General features: G+C 41.7%; 1 protein-coding gene across 1 annotated transcript in view; it reads left to right on the top strand.

The window, feature by feature from the left end:
• Positions 1 to 14,191, top strand: part of kiaa0825 (KIAA0825 ortholog) — a 123,134-nt gene that overhangs the window by 31,672 nt on the left and 77,271 nt on the right. Inside the window, exons 11-16 of the mRNA XM_038704328.1 lie at positions 1,508 to 1,658; positions 3,773 to 3,963; positions 5,434 to 5,640; positions 5,914 to 6,024; positions 9,356 to 9,495; positions 12,223 to 12,402. Of these exons, the coding sequence (XP_038560256.1) occupies positions 1,508 to 1,658; positions 3,773 to 3,963; positions 5,434 to 5,640; positions 5,914 to 6,024; positions 9,356 to 9,495; positions 12,223 to 12,402 (980 nt within the window). The remainder of the gene's footprint in view (positions 1 to 1,507; positions 1,659 to 3,772; positions 3,964 to 5,433; positions 5,641 to 5,913; positions 6,025 to 9,355; positions 9,496 to 12,222; positions 12,403 to 14,191) is intronic.

Raw genomic sequence — 14,191 nt, 5'->3', positions numbered from 1 at the left:
TTTTGACAGTGTCAGTTAAATCTCTTTCCTTGATCCATTTTACCTGAGGCAATGAAGCTGCCTAATAATTATTATTATATAATTATCTTCTTAGACCACACCCTCCGTCGTTACACAGCATCTGATATGCTTAAATCCAATATGCATTCAGCTTTATACAGCTTGGAGTTGGAAAGTATGCGTAAAAATGATGATATGGTCAAAAGACTCACTTGCCTAATAAATGTGTACACAGTATCTCGACTGCTATACATTTATGTGTGTGTGTGTGTTTTACAGTGTTTTAGTGTGTAAATCCGTCTATCCATCCATCCAGCATCCATTGAAATAAAATTCAAAAGATTGAATCTAAAAAATTCAACAATGATGAAATGAATGAAAATCCACAGATAGTGACTGTAGAGGGCGCCAGGTCAGGCAACAAACTTCAATAGCTACCAAATTCTGATGTTGAATGTAGTTATGACATATCAAAACAACAGCACCCATCACAGATGCTGTGTCCAGTTTGGTTCAAAACCCGAACCCTCTCACAGCTGCCACATTCCTGTACCCTGCACCAATGCTTAGCTTGTTTTTAACATTACCCATTGTTCGTTGTATTTGACATCACTCAGTCATTTCAAAACTTAATTTATCAACAGTAACCTAACCAGACAGCTTACAGCCTGCTCAACAGACAATAAACTGAATTGCATTACAAACAATTGTACCTCTGACTGAATCCGTATATATCACATCTCACTCCATCCACGCTGTGCACAATGTCATATGATGTTTGACTCCTGTCCATATCATACCAGATATTTATCAAGCAAAGACGAGGGAAGAGATCCCTGCTTTCAAAATGCATGAGCCTTATAAAAAGAAAACAGAATAAACTTTTTTGAAAGATTTTTTTAATTTCAAGAAAACTTGAGATTAAAGGGAGGGGACCAGAGAGTTAAAAAAAAAAAAGAGTAGAAATGATTGACAAGAGGTAATGACACCCATATTGTGTCTACATCTGGCAAGTCTTTATGCCCAGTAATACCCCCTTAACCTCTGCTCTCCCCAGATCCCCTCTAAAGGTATCCTTGGTGCCCTCAGTGCTCTTGTTTTCCCACCTCTGGCCCTGTGCACCCCTCCACCTGCACTTGCACTGTGCCCCCTCCGGTCATAAAGCACTTTCCTCTCTCTACACCCTCCAGTCCCCCTGGTTTTAAGCCCCTGTTAAACTCTTGCCTCTCTCTGGAAAGTATCAAGGCAGGCAGATTTAAAGGATATGAAATGTCACATTGAACTTTTAGAATAAATCATCACTTCTTTCATCTTATCATTTCACCTCATATTTGTATGATAGCTCCCTGAATATACAGTAGTCAATTATGCACCTGGATTACAAGATTGTGCCTTATATTGGACTCTTGACCCCAGTGGTCCCTTTCTTTTGCCTTAATATACCATATGTGTTATAGATTGTGTATTTTCTATCATTGCCTTTTAATGGTTTGTTCCACTCCTCCAGGCCCCTGACCCTGCTGCCAATGCAGAAGTACCAAGACACTGTGCAGGCCTTGAGAGACCAGCTGACTAGCTATTGTGTCCAGGTTTGTTCCACCTGCATTCTTCAAGACGCTGAGAGTCACCACTGGGCTGACCCCAAACCCTTCTACGAGGTAAAGTGTATTTACATTTCCCATATATCTATCTGGTTTAATTTAATAAAAATAAATTGCCACACCATGTTAAAATCTTATAGATAAAATATATTTAATTGTCTTCTCAAACTCTGAGTTTAAGTTTCTGACATTTAAGATGGATCAGTAGAGCCTATTTGAGTTTTACTTATTTACCCCCAAATCATAAATATAGTAATACATAAAACATCTGGTGTTCATTTCATTCCTTTCATTGTATAAAGTGGAAATTCTAATGCCACGTGTCTTAGTAGGCTTTTTCTGTAGATTTTGAGGAACTCTAGGAATTATACTCTGGAGCTTTCTCGCTTCTTCTTTTCATTCCCACAATACACCTTTACCTCCCACTCTCCCTCTTCTAACCAAGCCTTCTACTCTGAGCTCCCTGAGAACATCTGTGGCTTCCATGCTGCCCTGGGGGCTCCAGGGATTCAGTTGTCTGAAGTCTGCAGTCTACACTGGGACTGTCTGGAAACAGCATAGGGCCCCTGAAACTCCCCTACCTTTATGCCCTTAAACCAATCTAAACCTCCCCCTCTCTCTTACTTTACTCTGCTTTTGCCTTTTTTTCTCTTTGTTCCTCCCTCCTTCCCTGGGTCACTGGTGTCAGACAGACCTGCTGTGCGCAGGTGTGTGCTTTTGTTTAAGCAAGTGTGTGTGCATCTGTACAGATGAATGCACGGGTGGGTGTGCAGCAGCGCATGTGGATGTGCGTTTCATTTGGTGTGTATGGATGTATCTATATTTCCATGTCTCTTGTAGATGTGTAGTTGTATGCATCAGGTTTCCATCTCCTGGATCCCCAACCCTGTGTATTGGCTATTTCACAGCTCAGTGCAACTCCAGAGAGACCCTTCGTCTCCAGCTTGGGATTTTCTTTTCTTTTGCTATTTTACATTGATACTGACGCATGAATAGTTGTTGGCAGAGAAATATTTAATATCCTATAATAACAGCACATGAGGTCAGTTAAGGTGATCAAAAGAAGTTTAGAGCATGGCCTTGGCTACTGTCCTTGTCAGGATTTTGCCTGTCTTTCCAAGCCAAATGTTAAATTTCATTTGAGGGAAAAAAAAGCCGAGTTTCCAAGTTTATTCTATCCTCAGTTCCCTGTCCAAGATTCAGCCATCACTGTTGCCAGTTGACATTCTTAATAGTAATTTGTTCATAGTTGACCTGGTTGGTTAAATAAAGTTTGACTTGAATGAGTGGATAAAACAGTCCAACCATACATGTAGTTGTGGCCGCTCTTGGTTTGGATCCAACATTTGTGTCTGCATTTGCTCTGCTAAGTCCACAGGCGGAGGATAGCGGCGTAATCCCGGACATAGAGTTCGGTCACGCTCCCCATCAACCACCGATCCCTAAATGACTGGCTCCAGGGAGGAGAGGAAGGAGAGAAGTGAAAAATGAGATAGATGAGGTGAAATGGGAAGAAAAGGAGAAGGGACTGACGGGCATGATGGGTTGAAGATGGGAGGAAGTTGGGAAGTTTTGGATGCATCAGTATCTCCGCCACACACGCACACCATCCGCTGGAGTTTATTGTTGGAGGTTAAACATGAGGAGTTTGGGAAAGTAGAGGTAGAAGAGGGAGGTTTAATGAATGAATTCCTCCACATCCTGTCTGAAAAAGCTGCAGGATGCCAGGATAATAATCTATTTTTCTCCATCTGTCCACCCCCGTCGGTCTGTCTTTCTCTCGTCTCACTTACCTTTGCTCACTTTATTCAGAGACATTCGATTTTCCCCTTCTCTCTTTTTCTGTTTGTACGTGTGAGCGCGTGTGTGTGCTTGTTGTGATGTGTTCTCCAGTTCAGCACTTTAAAGCAGCCTAAAATCCCAGTGGGGGAAGAAACCCAGGTGCAGAGTGCAGGTGGCGTGACCACTGAGACATCCTGGTGTTGACAGATGTGGCATTGTCTCTTTCTTTCTTCTCCTTCATGTTTTCTCTCTCTTCCTCTATATAATTTTTTTTCATCTCCTACTCCTCTCGGTTGTTTCTGTTTGTACTTTACTGTCTATATCCATATCACTATATATCTTCATCTGTAAACCCCCCCCCCTTTCCCATCCACCACTTTCTTCCACAGGGTGAGCGCTGTTCCTTCTCTGTGCAGATGTGGTTCTACTTCTTGTGTGGGCTCCGTAGCGACCTGTGGGCGGTCCTTCCGGCAGAGTTGGCCAAGGAGGTGCTTGGCCAGGTGCTGTCAGAGACTTTACAGCTGTTGGTGCAAAGATATGCTAGGGCTCGTCCTTCATACAAGAGACACCTGCAAATCAGGTACTCTACCATATACCATACTGGCATATTTTGAAAGCCATCTGATTTTTTTGTAATATTTTTACTGTGGAAACTATTTTATATCTCTAACAACTGCTTAATGACAACAATTGGATATACAGACCTTATATATACAGGCCTTTCTAGGTATGTAATTGACTGGCCAGCCAAAACAGGAATTCCTGTCTGGAACGGTTTTTAATTGAATTTCTACAATGATACAAGTATCAATTTGATACAATTAAATTAGATATATGGTGATACAAGATTTTATCCTTACTGCAGAGTAAACAAACAATGATATGATAGTTTAGAACAATCTCACCACAGCTTTAGGACTTCTTGTTCATTTTGGCTTAACAGCTGAGGTTCAGTGTTTGCTCTTGACCTTGGAAACAGCAGTTGAGAAAACAATCTTAACCTCAGCTTTTAAGCCAACAGGGACAAGAGGTGCTTAAAGTGCTAACATCTATACATACCCAAGCTTCAACTGCTGATCATGTAATCGGATCATAAGCTCAAGAACAGCTACCAAATGGACCTTGTAGTTTTCTCGAGGTCAAGAATGACCTTTGACCCCCCCAACCAGGAATGATATTTATTTTCTACCAAAATGGATTGTTTCCTGACAATTGTCAGTGACTACCAATCTTATGTGTGTACCTCTATGAGTAATTACGATTCTATGTTACAAACGCCACAATTCTCCCCTTACTTTTCTCACGCATTGTTATGGCCAACATGAATGTATACTTTAGTATACACTGTATGATGAATATAGACTTGATTATACACCTCTTAATAGCTGTATGATGACAATGAACTGGTTAAATTGTGACAGACAGTAAGAGGTGACAATGATAAAGTGCATTACACATGTGTAGTACCGCAGGATGTCAATATGAATCCTGGTTTATGTTGCTAGTGTGCTTGATTCTGGAGAGACAATTGTAAAGTGTAAGGCTACCCTAAACAGATGGCTTTTCAGAGCTTCCCCAAGTTACCTATGTGTATAGGACTCTGGGTACTCTTATGCTACCTTACCTCTCCTGTATCAGTCCATCCCCTGTGTGTGTCTAATAAAGATTTAGGCCATGGGAAGAGCAACGATGAGGAGATGAGAGATGATGAGCAGCTCTTCCCAACCAATTGAAGAAACAGATTTAGGAGTGTTTAAATGTGAAAGCATTGACTTTTTTATTGTGAAATCCAAAGCCTGCAGTAGACTTAACTTTCCAACAATAAAATCACCAGGAGGCTCTGATATCTGACTGGCTGTGCAAAAAGGCGTTTATGTCATGATGTAATGGTGCATGTCAGCTTTTGAAGACAGGGATGTTTGCTTTCAGGGTCTTAACATGATAGTGCCTTTCTCTTTCTCTCTCTTTATGTTTTCTCACATATTCCCTCACCTCTTTTCTGTTTTCATCTATACATTTGCCTTTTTTGTTTCCTTACACTGTGTCTAAGGTGTGACATTACGGCTGTCTTGCTCTATGTGGAGCAGCTTATGTGGAGTGTGTGTGAACGTCCTGAGGCCTTGGTGCACTCCAGTCCTTCCTCAGCCATTGCCATAATAGCGGGCAGATCAGACTGGCCATACCAAATCCACAGCCTGTGTGAGCAACTCCTGACAGTCCTCGTCATTGCCACAGCACCCCTGTCTTTACTGTGTAGGTTGGTATCCACAGTATGTTTTTGTTATTCAACCTTAAGTTAAGTAAAATATGACCTTGGTACACCAAATGTTTGTGATGTTAATATGAAACTAGTTCACAGAGGTAGTTACATGGCTATAGCCATTAACTCTCGGATTGTGTCCTAATTGACCATGGACACAGGAGGATGTATTTGGTTTTATGATATCACTACCTGAAAAATCATGTTGCTATTATTTTTATAAACTGATGTATTTATCAAAATTGCCGTATGTGATCTCAATTCCTCCAGGATATGTATGATTAATCCTGCGAAAGAGACCGCGCCACAGCAGCCTGACAGCCCCGTTGTCCGCTGGCTAAATGCTATTGACCCTGACCTCTTCACAGAGCAGGCCATGAGGTATGTAAAATACATCATACCATCCATCTCCCATCATACAGTGGGTACACATATGCAAACTCACATATATGCACACTCTGGTATGCTAAAGCATCACATACACCTCCACCCACTGTATAGAGAACCATATGTGTGTGTGTGAAGTTACAGCTGCATACTGTATGTGCGGATATATAACCAGACTTACCCGTTGCTCAGGGCTTCAAGCTAGAGGTGCTCTGGTAATATAACACAGATGCAAGCTGAGACAGAAAAAAGAAAAGATATAAACTACTGTTGCAGCTGACACTGATTTTGTTTATGTTGATGGTTGCTGAGGGCTTTACACATGAGGCGTCAACAGAGTACACTGTGGTGTACTGTATATGTGCTTGTGTATGCGTGAATGTGTACATGCATGCGTACGTGTGTATACATGTGTGTCCAGTTACTGTTGTGACCTCCACAGTGCAGTCAATCACTCTCCCCCCTCACCCCTGATTCCACCCTCCTCCCCTCTCATCTCTCCTGCAGCCAGAGGTGATGTCATTGTGTGCTGATGGAGCACAAATCAAACTAACCCCCGCTCTCCTGCTCCTAAGTATTGGAGAGCTGAAATTAGTTTATTTTTATGACCTCTTTATTTCTTTGCTCCCACCTCCTGCCTGCATGCAGAGGCGCCAGGGGGCCTGCCAGTGGCCCTGGGCCAGATCCACAGGTCCTCATCCAGGACCCGGCCTCTGTGGCCAGATCTCTCCCCAGCCCATTAAAATAAAACCCATTGTTATGGTTATTAAATAAAACAATAATAAAATCACAAAGCACATAAATAAATCATCCAGCATTACAGGCTATAAAAAAGGCATCTGAAGTTATGTTTTCTGGCCTTATGTGTGTTTCTGTATTTGCACACATTCATGCTCTGTATTTTGCTTTTTGCTTTTGGCCATACAGTCCCCTCCAAAAGTATTGGAACGGTAAGGCAAATTCCTTTGTTTTTTTTGTTCACTAAAGACATTTGGGTTTAAGATGAGTATGAGATAAGAGTTCAGAATTTCAGCTTTTATTTCCTGGTATCCACATCTAGATGTGTTAGCCAACGACATATCACCGTTTATATTAGATCACAGCATTCTTAGGTGAGAAAAAGTAATGGAACAAATAATCTTAAAATAAATAACATTTAATATTTGGTGGCGTAACCCTTACTCGCAATAACTGCCTCAAGCCTGCGACCCATCGACATCACCAAACTGTTGCATTCTTCATTTGTGATGCTATTCCAGGCTTTTACCGCAGCTTCTTTCAGTTCTTCTTTGTTTCGGGGTGTTTCTCCCTTCAGTCTCCTCTTAAGGAGGTGAAATGCAGCTCTATTGGGTTAAGGTCAGCTGATTGACTTGTCCAGTCTAAAACCTTCCACTTTTCCCCCCTGATGAAGTCCTTTGTTTTGTTGGCAGTGTGCTTTGGCTCATTGTCCTGCTGCATGATAAACTTCCTCCCGATTAGTTTCAATGCATTTCTCCGTAAATTGGCAGACAAAATGTTTCTGTACACTTCTGAATTCATTCTGCTGCTACCATCATCAGTTACATCATCATCATGACATGACCTCCACCATGCTTCACAGATAAGCTTATATGCTTTGGATCATAAGCAGTTCCTTTCTTTCTCCACACTTTGGCCTTTCCATCACTTTGCTAGTGATTAATCTTGGTCTAATCAGTCCATAACTTGTACTTCTTTGCAAATTTCAATCTGGCCTTCCCATTCTTCCTGCTGATGAGTGGTTTGCATCTTGTGGTGTGGCCTCTATATTTCTGCTCTCTTCTTCGAACAGTGGATAGTGATACCTTCACCCCTGCACTGTGGAGGTCGTTGGTGATGTCACTTACTGATTTTTGGGGTTTTTTTTCACAGCTCTCACGATTTTTCTGTCATCAACTACTGTTGTTTTCCTTGGCCAACCTGTTCGTTGTCTGTTGCTCAGTACACCAGTAGTTGCTTTCTTTTTCAGGACAATCCAGATTGTTGTGCTTGCTATGCCCAGTGTTTGTCCAATGGCTCTGGTCGATTTTCCTTCTTTTCTCAGCTTGACAATGGCTTGCTTTTCTCCCATAGACAGCTCTCTGGTCTTCATGTTGGTTTATCCTCTTTATCAGGAAATGCAGTCTTTATAGGTTTGAACCAAGGATGAAAACTTAGACTAGTCATGCAGAGCTATTTAATGTTTGGACAATCACCCTAGGGCAACACCTGAGCAACAAGAAACATCTGTTGACTGACAAGTTCCAATAGTTTTGCTCACTTGAAAAATGGGTGGGTTCAAACAAAAGGTGGTATGTCCTGAGTTGTTTAGCACATCTAGATGTAAATACCAGGATATGTGAGCTTCAATTCTGAACTCTTGTCTCATACTCATCTTTTGATCTTAAACCCAAATGTCTTCAGTGAACAACAAAAACAAAGGAATTTGCCTTACCGTTCCAATACTTTTGGAGGGGAGTGTGTGTGTGTGTGTGTGTGTGTGTGTGTGTGTATCTGGTTCTGTAAGCTGACCCTGTGCTGTAGCCGGGTAGATTTATCATAGCAGTTAAAAGAGGATTTCTTCTGGATTTGCGGTCCTAGTGACATCATAAATTGCACTGTCAGATTGAGGCATAGTTTTCCTCAGTCAAGCAGCAGGGTGCAGCCTGCTCTAGCTTTCTGGCTCAAATAGAATGGTTAATTTCTGGGCAGACACCCCCTGCACTCCCTCCCGCCTCCTTGCTCGTCAGACAAACTCTGTCCATTCCTTCCATTAGATTTTATTGAGATGTATAAAGTAACATGCAGGCACACACATGTCAGCATGCTCTCACACTTGCACATATACATAACCACAAGCATAGGCTCTGAAGGGCACACACACACACACACACACATACATACACACACTTATTCTCACACAACACCAAGGATACGGCTCATTACCCACAGCTGGCTGCAGCCTCTTGGTTATACAAAAGATGTAGGAGGGGGGTACTGCTGTATATTCATGTATTTGGCTGTCTTCCAAATGTTAATTTGGTTTTAGCTGGCCAAGATTAGAGCTAATTCCTTCCCGGTGCTCACTATAAGTAAGCAAGAGTGAAGGCATTTGCACACTAAGCTTGCATCAGGAGTGAGTGACACTGAAGGAAGTTACCATCGTAGCATAAACACTATTTCCTCCCAGATTGTCATCCAAGACAACTGTGATTTCAGCCTTTCAGCTTTTCCCCTCCTTTGTTGTCTCTTGCTAAATGGACTGGTATCTGTATACTCACCTGACACTGCAGAACTGTCAAATTTGTTTTCCTTTTTCTGCTCTCAGAGATGGCCTTATGGGCCAGACGGCCTCTATATGTCAGCTGAGGCTGCTGACCTCTGACCCAGGACACAATCCCAGGTTGCTACTGCGAATGCTGCTGTACAGAGACTGTTACCTGCCCAGAATGCTCCTGGAAAACTCTCGTAAGTCTGTTTTTTTAGTGTACATGGATCGGTATGTGTTAATGAAATTAAGGGCATGGTGTATGTACGTGTGCATGCTTGGATGTCAATCTTTGAGGAAAAAATCGAAGCCACTTTCATTAATTCTTTAATATTTCCTTTTTCATAATATTGGACCTACAGAGTCGATCCCACGGGGGCCATGTGTGGGAGAGTGTTTACCACTGTCTTAATTATGGTGCTCTACAATCTTAAATGAGTTATACAGACCCTAGATGAGCTCTATCCATTTTATGAAGTTATCATCAGCATCTTTGCCATCATCATCATTTCCACCTTGGTCACCATCATCACTAAATCAATAGAGAGCAGTAATAAACACTCAACAGGCCCAGTCGGAGCACACACGCTGACCTTTAAAGATTTTCCCTTCCTTCTTCTCCCCTCTGCACCAGCAACAGTCTAACCTTTAAAGACTGTTGTGCACTCGCACATTAATTCACATTATAGCGACCTCATTAATAACAACTCTCACTGTCTCATTCTCTCGCTTGGTCTGAGTCTGGCTCAGAGGCTCTGCAATGCCTCTCCCTGCACGCTGCCGTAAATCAACGCTGGAAGCGCTGACTCTCGCGTGTTATCACGGTGACGGGCTAATTAACCAGGACGCAGACAGACAGAAGGAACAGCTTGACTGAACGCCTACATTCCCATAAGCCACTGCACTTCCCCATCTATGTATATACTGGGGTGTTTCTTACTCATAGATAATAATAATACAGTGAGTCACAAACTATCTCAATTGGACTCAATTGTTAAAGTCAGCTGCTGTTGGAACAGTAGGACACTTAATTTTTTAAACTGTGTAGTGCATTTTCTTCTAAGATGCTAACTTTGTTTCATCAACAGCACTTTTTCAACCTTGTTACTCAGTAAACATTTTACAATACAGTATATCTGCCTTATAAAAGCACCCTAACTTGCTAGAGAACTACAAAGCAAACTGAATGGCCTACCCATTGTCTGACAATTTGAAAATTTGCAGAGGGATAATACCTCCTACACTTTTACAATAACAGTTTTTGATTTTGCACAACTCACCCTAAATCAGAAGATACACTACTTCTGGTGCACATACGCACACACACTCACACAGCCCTTTTATTATCATCAGCGTGTCTGCTTCCAATTACAGAGGTTCGCAGAGAGGGCCCTTGTGACTGGTTGACTGGTTGTCCGGAAGATAAACAGGTGTATGTATTGGCTATGTTTCAAGGTTGGATAAGCTTAGAGACAGTGAGGGTGGGAAAGAGAGCGAGGAGAAACAGAGAAAGCAACCAAGAAATCGACATAGAAACATAAAAACATTGGAATTATTGTGCTGCAGCAGTAGTGGAAACTCCACAGAGATGTGCCAGTGCACTGTCATCTGTATTTCTGAAGTCATCTGCCTCTCCATAATGGGATCATTATTAAAAGAACCTAGTTAACCTGCCATGCTCTCCAGCACCCCAAGTGGAAATTAATGTTAGTCGCCACTGTCCCCCTGGACCATTACAGCAACAGCAGTGATATCCAGAACACTCTCTCCTTAAGGACCAATTACCAGACAGGCAGAGAACAAGATGCCGGCAAAACCCACATAATTCCGCCTAATAGACTGATTGAAGGTCAGGTTGGTTGACTACTTTTGAGTCTATGTGTTAGATGTGTTAGTTAATGTGAAATAATAGGCAAGAGTAAGTGACATGGAGGGAGACTTAGACATAGAGACAGGGAGATAAAGGAAATCAGTTCTCATCTAGACCTTGATAAGTGGCAGTGCTTCCTACCTGCTTGTTATTAAGGTGGCAGATATTACTGGCCCTGTAGCGCAGCAGCTAATTTAGCCCTGTCATTTTAAAATAGTCCAGCATTAGTCAGAAGGGTGCTGTGTGTCCCTCCATCACAGCACCCCCTCATTGAGTGCTGCGTTGCATACACTGTCCTATTCAAATATCTGTCATCTCCCACACAGCAGACTGACAGACCGCTGGATGTCTGCCACCTCTGGAGCAATGGGCCTTTCCTCAGCAACCCCTGTCAACACACACACACACGCACACACACACAAACAAACCTTTAAGCACACAAAACACATATATAGACATCCATATGGGTTACGCACACACACACCTCCATCCTCAGCCCTGCGCTCAGACAGCAACCCCCACAAGGACACCCTGTCAAAACCTCTTCCTTTTCACTTCCTGTCTCCATGTGCTGTGGGGGCTTTGAAATCTGTTTCTTTTTCTGTTTTTTTTTTCTGGTTTGTTTTTTCTCCATCTAACACAGATGTTGAGTTTTCTTCCCCTTCTATTCCACATTGCCTTTTGTTCACCCTTCTGTTAACATGTGTCAGGTTGGGCAGCCTTGACATTTTCCAATGTGTTTTTGTGCAAAGAAATCAAGATGCTGTTTCATACAATAGGACAGGTTTTTATATCTTTCCCTACCTACTTCCCTCCATAAGGTTGATATTTTCTGAATTGTAATTCAGAAAACAGTGAGATTTTATCTCACCTACACAGCCCTAACTGAATGTATGTGTGCAAATGAGTAAGCCTTTACATCTCTTTGCGTATCCTGTTGTTTGTGCGCATGAGTTCTCTCGCATTTCATGATTTCGTAAAATTCATTGATATTTTGAATACCCACACACAGGCTGAAAAGTGTCTCACTGACTCAGACTGACTTGATCTTTTTCAGATTATTGCCAGGAGAACTGCTTAGAAATGTCTACAGAGAGCTACAAGGCAGGAGATGACTTTATCGTCGCATTGTTCAAACTTTTCAGTTGCCTGAATACTGTTCCCAAGGCCTTGACTCAGGTCCTTCAACCATACCTGGAAAGGGCACACATATGGGAACATCTCTACACATTGGCAGGTAAAGTAGTAACTAGCTGCTTTATATTGTTGTAGTGCAAGGGTCCTTACTACAGACTGGCAATACATTAATATGGACATTGATATACAGTGCAGTACTAGAAGCTGTAGTACTGTTGTATACTGCACTAGTGTGCTACCCTAGTCTGGGTACCAGGCGAATCTGCCAAGCTCATGTTTAATTTCCTCTGGCAGGTACGTTTGGCCCCCTATTCGTTCATGCAGATTTCCCCCCGAAGTAGATGCGGTCAGGCTAATCACAACCGTTTATCTAATATGGGGTGGGTTTGATACGATACAGACATAGAAGTGGCATGAGCCCAGATTTGTTTCACTGCTCTGATCCAGCCCAATGCACCAGGCTCACGAAACTTAGATCAAGCTGTCAAACTAGGCAGTACTGATCAAATGTGAATCAAGATTCTGTTACTGCATTACCTGTTTTCCGCGTCAATTATTTCAGAAACACATTTTAGTGGACTGTTTAGCTGTAATTTGAAAAAAGTTTGTGACAATGCCGCCATTCGTTTCCTAATGCCCCTTGGAAATCGAAAGTGAGCTGAGAGGTTACAGCTAATATGAATTTGCGAATTAATCAGCGATGCCAGGATAGTGCTACGCTACATTTTGCGTCAAACACTGTGTTTTTTTAAAAGTCAATGCTGTTTTCATATTATTATTAATAATATGTTAATTTGTTGAAATAAAAATACCTCTTTGCCCCAGGAGAGCAACTTTAATATCACTTTTTTCATATTTTCACTGCTCATTAGCTTAGTGCTATTTGGTTTATAATGTTAATGTACTATTAATCTGCTCTATACTACAAATTGAAGTAACCATAAATGACCAAGTCTGTGCCTCTCATTTCATGTTAAATTGAAATAAACTGATTGTTAAATCTGTCACCTTTCAACATACTGCAGCTGCTTCATACTTTCATATGAATGTAAGTGAGATTTGAATAACTTTTGTCAAAATTTATCAAATATGTTTCTAATTCTAGGAGTAAATCAGCCCACAAAGAATATCTCAGTTTTTTTCTAAGGGCCATTGTTGACATTGGTTGCACGTGAGCTAAAGCATGACTTTAATATGCTGTTACAGAGACTGCAATTACTCCCCAACTCTTTTTTTCCGCCTCTCTCTGGTACAAGCTTTGATACAGAGCTTAATCAGAACTCCTGTGGAGTATGGAGCCCTTTTTGGTGGTGATTTTTATATCCTGGGTGAGTGGTAATTATTGTAGCATAAATTAGGGTGATTGGAGAAGAGTATTTGGATGGAGACAGAGCAAGGGAGGGGTCGACAGAGGGAAGGAAAGAAAAAGAGAGAGAGAGTGAGCCAGAGAGAAATTCTCAATGTCATCCAATCATCATTTATCCTCACAGGGTAATTAGTTTAATTATTGGACTGTGCCAAATCTTTGTATTATAATTTTGGTTACAGGATACCCCCAGTGCCCTCATTTCTATTTAAACTGTTCACTGAGTTAACTTTCATAGATTACATTGAGAGTTTCACTATTTCTCCACTTACAGTGATGTTTCATCACACAGAAGCAGCTTGTTTCGAATCAATACAACAGTCAATACTGTAGCGGGCAATATTAAGTCTGAGAACCAAATGACTTTGAAAAATAGGTCTAGGTCTCACCTGCCACAGAGCGCTTCTCCTTCGTAAAGCTATATCATTTTCTGTTCCGCTCTCCTCTTTTTCTATGGGTCTGAGGTCACACATTTGTTAGGCGTCCCTGGAGACTTCAGTGCACTTCCAGTGCTGTCACAGTT

The sequence above is a fragment of the Micropterus salmoides genome, unplaced genomic scaffold, assembly GCF_014851395.1.
Source record: "Micropterus salmoides isolate LMB-PRFRI ecotype aquatic unplaced genomic scaffold, ASM1485139v1 Ms_hic_scaffold_7, whole genome shotgun sequence".
In the NCBI taxonomy this organism is placed as follows: Eukaryota; Metazoa; Chordata; class Actinopteri; order Centrarchiformes; family Centrarchidae; genus Micropterus; species Micropterus salmoides.
Note: the sequence above shows the minus strand (reverse complement) of the source record. Positions and strands in the feature narration are given on the sequence as shown.